The sequence below is a fragment of the Salvelinus fontinalis genome, chromosome 5, assembly GCF_029448725.1.
Source record: "Salvelinus fontinalis isolate EN_2023a chromosome 5, ASM2944872v1, whole genome shotgun sequence".
Classification (NCBI taxonomy): Eukaryota; Metazoa; Chordata; class Actinopteri; order Salmoniformes; family Salmonidae; genus Salvelinus; species Salvelinus fontinalis.
In genome coordinates, this window is record NC_074669.1 from 48,663,424 (window position 1) to 48,672,215 (window position 8,792).

At 39.7% G+C, this 8,792-nt stretch overlaps 1 protein-coding gene across 1 annotated transcript; it reads left to right on the forward strand.

Moving 5' to 3' along the window:
* Nucleotides 1–3,343: 3,343 nt before the first annotated feature.
* On the forward strand, nucleotides 3,344–5,537 carry LOC129855755 (hairy and enhancer of split-related protein helt-like). Its single transcript, XM_055923758.1, has 4 exons — nucleotides 3,344–3,620; nucleotides 4,221–4,325; nucleotides 4,580–4,676; nucleotides 4,921–5,537. Exons 1-4 carry the CDS (start codon nucleotides 3,594–3,596, stop codon nucleotides 5,403–5,405), a joined length of 714 nt encoding a protein of 237 aa, XP_055779733.1. The 5' UTR covers nucleotides 3,344–3,593; the 3' UTR covers nucleotides 5,406–5,537.
* The last annotated feature ends 3,255 nt before the right edge of the window (nucleotides 5,538–8,792 follow it).

Consider the following 8,792-nt stretch of genomic DNA (forward strand, 5'->3'; position numbering starts at 1 on the left):
TTAAGCTTGGATCAACCCTACTCATGTTAACTTTCAGTGAACATTTAGATCACCATGATAGCTTTGCCCTTATGTGGGTGCTAGCAAGTATACTAGGTAGTGTTAGGTATCAACAGTTAATCCAGTAGGGGTTTAACCTAACGTAGCAGGCGTAAGAGAAACGCCTGAGCAGAGTTTCTACATGTGGTTTTCAGAGGTAAAGGAAGCTAGGTTTAAAATGGCAACTCCACTTAGGCTAGTAGGGGCTGGAAGCTATAGTGAGCTTTGATTGGTCAATAGCACAACTATGTCTCTGATTATTTGCATAAAGTTCAGTTTTCTCCAACTTTGGTTCCGCCAGCTTCACTCCCTCTCGCCCATGCTTGCATCGCCCAATGGTCCCCCGCCCACTTCGCTTCCCTTGATTGAAAATTAATATGACTCAACTCCTAATGAATAACTGTGCATTTTCTTAAGAAAATACTATGTGTTTGCTGTCGGTGGTATTATGTTGCTCAGATAATAATCTATTGGCATATTTTACCAGCCTGGTCTCACAGACTAGACGTAACATAGTGAATGTAAATCTGGGACCCTCAAATTAGTATGATATGTTAAGTTTTGAATGGTTACATAAGACAGATGGTTACTTAACGCAAAAACAAAAGTGGGATGGTTGGTCAGGGTGGATGGGTGAGCATGTAATGTGAACATCAGGCAACCCTACGGTTGCAAGTTCGAATCTCATCACAGACAACTTTAGCATGTTAGCAACTTTTTGACTACTTACTACTTTTTAGCTACTTTCAAACTACTTAGCATGTTAACTAACCATTCCCCTAACCTTAACCCTTTTAGTCCTGGGATCCCTTCCCCTAACCCTAACCTTAGCTAACACTTCCCCTAACCCTAACCATAACCCTTTTAGCTAACACTTTCCCTAACCCTTTAACCAAACTCCTAAACTAACCCTAACCTTAACCTTAACCCTAACCCGAACCCCTAGCCTAGCTAACATTATTGTTAGCCAACTAGCCAAATTTGAAACATACTGTACGTTTTACAAATTCTTAACATATACAGTTTTCTAATTTGTAACATATAATATTACTTGTAATTCATAACATATCATATGAACTGGGTAATGGACATTCAAAAATGAATACATCCCATACAAAACGTAACATATCATACTAAATGGTGTGTCTCGGATTTACATACAGAATAGAATGAAATGCTCTGAGACCAGGTAGATTTTACATGACCTATATAAGGCATTTGGTGCTTACATTTTCTTTTATTTATTGCAAAATAAATACATATTAGACTTTGTCATGGACTTGATCTGCTCTTATGCACTTATTATTTTTGTTTATTGCAGAACCTAATATATAATCTGACCTCCCCTTAAATTATTGTATTTTATGGTATTAATAAATAATTAGGCTTCATACATCAGATGACTGAATATGATAATTGTTGTTTTATTGTGGTTAGAATACTGAAAAAATAACGCCATATGAAAACATATTTATCATTATTTTAAACATCCCACTTGATCTGAACATTTAAAATGTGTATTGTATGGAGCATTATGGTATATGGAGTATACAGCATGGAGACGCAGTAGTCCTAGTGCCCAAACATCCACCAGTGCACCATGACTGTTTTACATCTATGTAAATCGTACAAATGACAATAACAAATCATTTAGCAAACTCATAACTCGATTTTTACCACAGTGATTAGAAAACATGTAATTTAACGTTTGAAAAAATAAAATATAGTTATAAAACGTGTCAATGATCGGTAAGAAAACTCTATGACGCATCGTCTTTAACCAACGTTTATAGTTCCTAAAGTCTCGTTTTAGACTTTCGACAGAAAATAATCACACTATAAAACTTCATAAAAAGTCATAAAAACGTTGTTGTTCTTATTTCAAAGACCACATGTATAAAGACGTGTTAAAAAATCCACAATATAAGTAATGGGATTTAATGCCCCAGTCCTGTTCAACGGCGCCTTTCTCTAGTGGTACTATAAAAGTCTCCAACACTTTAGAAGTCCTGGGATCCTTTATATTTTATTTAATCTCCATTTCTTTTATTTCTTTTTTTCTCTCCAAAGTTGCACACCGGATCAATTATATGAAACACGGCGAAACTTTCAAGATTAAAACGTACTGATGAAAAAAAGCAGACGAGCAAACGGTTTTGGCGCATGAGACCCAAGGCTGAATCTGTGAGACGGAGCGTACACAATAAACCTGTTGTTAAACTTGCTGCGAAAATATGTTTGAAGAAAATAGACAATTGTTGTACGAAATGTATTCAAGTATAAAATAATGCCCTTTGTTGGGGAAAACTTGAGCAATGTGAGGGTACAAAAGTACCCTGTGGTATTTACTAGGCTCCTTTGTGAAGTTTGCGCTTTGGCGTCTCCACTTGGCGCATTACCCAGGCCCCTTTAAACGCGATTGTTTCTTTCTTTCTAATGACGTTTACCGGATCAAAACATGCTCTTAATTCGATCAGAAAGCTTCACCCTTCACAACAATACCAGAATAATTTCTCCCAAAGTTTGTTAAGTTGACCGAAATTAGGCAAATGAATAGGGGTCTCCAGGCTACCCCTGACGCAGGTGATGGGGATAATGCACGTTCACACCAGCTGCATTCTTCTTTATTTCTCCCTTTTCTTTCCCAGCATTATTAAAATTTAGGCCAATGAAACTATTCACTCGACTCAATAGACATTTTCTTATAGGATAATAGGATACAAATTGAGCCTCTCCAAAGAGCCCTCGGTGGTGGGTAACCCTCGTGTGCCAAAGACTGCTGGAGACGCGGCCGGTACGCAGGCGACGCTCGTGTGCCAGGCCCATCACACACCTGCCTAGGACTCCCACGAAATAAAGAATGTAAACAAAAAGCTTGCCATCTCTCATAAAAGATGGACGTGTCACCAAGTCGTGTGAGAAACGAGGAGAACAAACGGGGGACTCCGTCTCCAAAAGATCTCCCTTGAACTTGGCGGAACAGCCTATTAAAGGCTTACTTAATTACTCTAATGGCACTGGACAGGCCTTAAAACTCAGACAGGGCTTGGATGGAAGTTAAGTTCGCTTGCTGGGATTTGTAAACAGGCGATCGTGTGAGAAACGCGAGTTGGAAGAAAGAGGGGTCTTTTTTCGGCGGCTTTGTTTTCAGTGCGCGCACTGCGCCTGGTCGGATCAGGCGAACCCAACGCTCAATTCACATTTCCCGCCTGGGTTGTTACTATGCAAATAATATTCTAAAAGTAATCACGTGCATGTCTTTTGAACAGCCACGTGGATGAACAAAGCAAGTCTGCCCCCCTGCTAGCCGATGGCTTCAGACTTTTTACTTGTTCTTTAACTGATCCTAAATGCACACATTTACTAGAAGCTTGCTCTTTAATCCTACGGAATAATTTAGACCATGAATGCTGGAGTCCCTCGGATGATCGCTTTATAAGGGGCAGCTTCTCAGCTCACCTCTCAGTCTACCTAGTCTACAAGCTAAGGAACACATCCAAACTGCCTCACGGCATTACTATTTTGAATTAGAATTATCGGCACTTTGCTAAAGGATGGCATCCAAGATGAAGGATCGCAAGGTAGGCGCTCAACCTTCTGCGCTCTGGGTTGGAAACCTACTCGAAAACCGTGGCCTTTTCTAGTCGTTATTTTAAAATGTATTACAATAATTTACTTTGGTACTCATAATGTACCATCATTATGTCTATGTGTAGTCAAAGGCGAAATGTGGGTCCATGCAAATTGATGGGATAGCCTACTGTGCTTTTGCGCACTTTAGCGAAAACGTAACCAATATAGTACACATTTGAGTTAGCAAAAACGACAAAAATGTAAATAATTAATTTAAAGAAGAAAAGTGGCTGAAGTTGTCGCTGCAATAGTATAATTGACGGTTCGAAGCACAAGTGTGCCATACTCCATGGTTGTATTTGAGCCTTGGCACCTGCCTTGGTCCATGTGATGCTCGCTAGCGCTGTTGCGCTCTAGTGCACCAAAGCGCACCAAGGTGGCTAGGCAAGGCTATACGTCTCTTTGCCGTTTGGTTTCCAAGTAGTTTCGTCTTCATTCTAGTTTCAATCAGCTTTTTGTTCTAGGTTTCCAGAGCTATACACTTTAGACATGGCCTACTGTTGATTATGTTTGTTTGTCTAATCATTTGCGTTGTTATTTTTCGACAGAGAACTCCCATCTCCCATAAAGTGATAGAAAAAAGAAGACGAGATCGCATCAACCGCTGCCTAAACGAACTGGGGAAAACCGTGCCAATGGCGCGCGCGAAACAGGTAGCATACAGTACAGTTTTACAATTAAATAATCGTATTCACAATTCATAAACAATTGCCTAAATGATCTTATTCGACGTTTTATATTGGCTAAATATATGTCTTATTCAGCCTACTCATTGCATTAAATCCTTGCTATGCGTGACAAATAGCGTAGCCTACATAATGTCTGCCATCTGTTTGATTTTGTGTATTTAAACGACGTAATATTATTTTTCTAATATCTTTTTTTTCCTTCTTTTTTCTGATGATAGAACTCTGGAAAGCTGGAGAAGGCCGAGATTCTGGAGATGACAGTTCAGTATCTACGAGCGCTGCACTCTGCAGACTTCCCCCGGGGCAGAGAAAAGGGTGCGTTTTCCTGTCCGCTCCAAAGCGCACAGACCCGGTGTTCTCACCCAGAGCGCATCCGTATCCTGTTCCACCTTCCTTGACTCCATTCCGGCTGTCTCGTTGACATATTTATCGTCGTAATATCAATCATCATCACTGTAGTCTATATCGTAAATATATCCTCACATTTGAATGTAATAGCCTAAAGATATTGAAGTTTCTGTGTGTTTTCTAATCGTCCACTTCTTCGGTTTCCTTTTAGGTGAGCTACTGGGGGAGTTCGCCAACTACTTCCACTACGGCTACCACGAGTGCATGAAGAACCTGGTGCACTACCTGACCACGGAGGAGAGGGTTGAGACCAAAGACATCAAGTACGCAAGGATCCTGGCCTTTCTTCAGTCCAAGTCCCGGGTCAGCACCGAGCCGGTGTTCGGCTCCATGGGCGCGTTGCCAGACCAGGCAGATTATCTGTGCCAGTTGCACTCCTCCCCGGAGTCACTCCAGAGCCACAGCCCCAACGACTCCGTGTTTCAGCAGAGCCCACCCGGACACTTCTCTTGGCACAGCACGGCGCGCAGCCCGACCCTCTCGTACCCAACGGTGCCGCTTTCCGCGCCGACGCAACAGCACCATGGTGGCTACCTGTCACCAGTGCAAGGACTTGACCATCACTACTTCAACTTTTTCAACGGCCACCCGCACGCGAATGCGTTCAGTTTGCACAGTACGCAACACGCGTTGTAAATAGAATCCGGTTAACATTTTGTGTTGTCTTTATTTATATATGTGTTCATAATAAATACTTAAAGATTGTGGATATTGTATACTGTACAATACATCTTTTTTTTATAGAAAAGTAAATGTGTATTTCCCATAGTTTGTTGTTTTCTTGTGGTGTTTTAACGCACATTGTTCATCAATTGGTGAAAACCTACCTAAAAACCTGATGGTATAATAGCGTTGGTCTATTGATTATGAATAGGCCTAATTGTTCATTCTTCGAAATCATTTATTACAGAAGAGCTCTGCCAATTTCTACAAAAATATATTTTTTTATTTCTTAAAAAGGGATAGGCTAGTTAACTTTTTTTCACAGCTTATTTTCAACTAACCAAGGGTGTGGTCCTTTTATTCAAACCGTTTTTAATCAAATGAAATCACATTTTATAGGTCACATGCACACATTTAGAAGATGTTTATGGCGGGTGTAGCGAAATGCTTTTGTTACAATCTGCAACAGTGCAGTAGCATATAATAATTCACAACAATACATAGAAATCTAAAAGTAAAATAATGGAATTAAGAAATATATATAACGTCCTTTAACTGGTTAAAGTTCCAGAATATCCTAGCATTTTTGGAGCGTATAGCAATGTTAGTGGACACGGATTGTGGCCTATTTAATTGCCAGTAAGATGGTAGTTGACAAGCAACCGTGGTCCACTTATCTTTAACCTCTATAGGCTAGTAGTATCATGTGTCGATAGGACCTTAGAACACTTACAATTAAATAAACACTGAACTAACTCACAAAACTGGGACTTCTTCTGTGAAGGATGAACTCTTGTAAACTCAAATTATGAATTATATGTTGAGGTTGACAGTTAGGCTACTCTCCTCTTCCTCATCAGACAGTTTCTTTCCTCTTCCTCATCAGTTACTCCTCTTACTTATTAAAGCATATGTACCAGCATAAACATGCTGGAGGTTGCTTTTCTATGAATTGAAGATTTTTTATGGCTATTGAAAAGTGAAAAAATTAAGAAAGTCACACACACCCAAATACATATTATTCATTATAACTCATTGCTGAACGAACGTTTTGGCACCCTTCTGGGTGAAGTACGACCTAAAACTGACCACCCTGTTGCAGGATTACAAACACTTGTAGTGTATTTGAGATTTAAAGACACTTCTGAAGTTTGTCATTTTCACTTTTAAATTTCAGACTGCGTCACCCGGGAGGCCCCCGGGTTACACATTTTTAAGATGGAGTCAATAAGTTATTGTGCACTTCTTCTTGGTTAAACACAAATTAACAAGCTGATCATATTATCGATCAGAAAAGGCGATTGGAATAAGTGTCATTTTATGCAATGGTGTGTTGAACTCCAACACCATGATTGACATTAAGCTTCTTTCACTGGGTGATCCATTAATAATGGTGCACATTCACAGTGCACCACCCATCCATCCCTAGTTTTCTCCACCTATATTTAAATCAAATGCAAATAACAAAATATAGCTGCAAGCAGCAATGCCGGGTTTCAAGCTGTGGGCCCAATGTGCCACCATCAGGACAAATTAGACACACCTCACCCTAAAATGAGCTAAATCTGTGCTCCTTATCATGCTTGCCAAATATCAGAACTCCAAATTAAACAGATCATGCAATATGCATATTTTGGACTATTTTTAATGATGTTGACTACTTTAAAAGTCTTCTTCTCCCAGAACCACTACACCAGTCAGCACCACATTTGGTATGTACAGTGCCTTCAGAAAGTATTCACACCCCTTTATTTTTTTCCACATTTGGTTGTGTTACAAAGTGGGATTAAAATGAATTTAATTGTATTTTTTTTGTCAACGATCACCATTGGCCTCATGGTGAAATCCCTGAGTGGTTTCCTTCCTCTCCGTCAACTGAGTTAGGAAGGACTCTTGTATTGACTCTTGTAGTGAATAATTGTTGATTCAAGACATTTCAGTTTTTAATTTGACTAAAAACATAATTCCACTTCGATATTATGTGGTATTGTGTGTAGATCAGTGGCATAAAAAAATATATTTGAAATTCAGGCTGTAACACAACAAAATGTGTAAAAAGTCAAGGGGTGTGAATACTTTCTGAAGGCACTGCTGCTATCTATGGATGCACATCTTCAAACACAACATTTTCCAACACTCTTGCTCAAACAATATGGCAGCAATAAGCCAATGAATCTGCATGAATAATTTCCCCTGTCCAATAATGTCACCATGCGGCCAAGCTGAGCCATACTTTAATTGACAAATTAGCTAGACTCATGTCCCTTAGCATGTGTGCTATATAATATTGCCTTGAGAGAGCTTGGTCCATAGATGCTATATACAAAGTTTCATCTAGATATCCATCATGATGGACTTTATGGGTCCTTGAGGCAAATGTGTTGCCTGTGAGGAGAGGGAAATGAGTACCAAATTTCAGGACTATGTCACACGGATGGGGTGAGGTGACTGACCTTTCAAAGTTTCCATTTTAAATAAATTGTTATAGCTCCACCAAGTGGCCAATTTGCATGGCATTGTATGATATGCTGAGGCCCTTGGCCCTTTACCATCATGCAAGGTTGCGCTCTCCCTAGTTTTCTCCACCTATATTTAAATAGATTGCAAATAACAAATACAATTTTGCGACACTCTCTCTCACACACAGAGAGGGTTGAGGGCTAAAGGAAAGGATTAATCTCCTTGTTTCAACATAGAGAGAAGCAATGGTTTCTGGGGGCACTTCCAGCTATATTTAAATATAATTCAAATGACAAACACGATTTGTCGACATTCTCTCTCAAAGAGGAGGTTCTTCTAGGGAAGGGTTCATCTCTGTCTGTTAACATCATGAGAAACAGGGGTTTCTGGGAAGGGGGGCAACTCCATGCTTTAAGCCCCTAACTTAAACAAGCTTGCATGTTAGCTCCCATTCACCCCTCGCTCCCTCAGCCAAGCTAAAGTTTATCAATGAGCTTTCAATTACCAACAACAGTCTTTTGTCACAAATATCAATCCATGTCTGTATCTACACTGTTATAACACTGTTATTCATGGTTATAATGGGTGAAATATTGTTAGTAGGGAAAAGATCAGTTCTTCATGCCAGTAAGAAATAAAGAGGTAACTTGATGTATTCTGACAATGAAGTGAAAATGTTCCACAACACCAGTAATGCAAATGTTTTTTAAGATTATGATTTGGGGATTCTTCATGATGGGATTTTCAAGGATTACAGATGAAATATGAGAGTTCTCACACACTTTCGGGCATAGGCAAGTTGCATAATTTCCATATATTTAGGCAAATTAGGGTAGACTATTCATCATTGTGGGTCGGATTAAGGTTTGCAGTTCCGAGAACAAGATGAGGGCCACCTTG

What these genes read in the sequence shown, in the direction of transcription:
- LOC129855755 (XM_055923758.1), top strand. Translation starts at nt 3,594, where the DNA reads ATGGCATCCAAGATGAAGGATCGCAAG. An exon ending in CAATGGCGCGCGCGAAACAG is followed by an intron (nt 4,326 to 4,579) that starts GTAGCATACAGT and finishes TTCTGATGATAG; the next exon opens with AACTCTGGAAAGCTGGAGAA. An exon ending in CCCCCGGGGCAGAGAAAAGG is followed by an intron (nt 4,677 to 4,920) that starts GTGCGTTTTCCT and finishes GTTTCCTTTTAG; the next exon opens with GTGAGCTACTGGGGGAGTTC.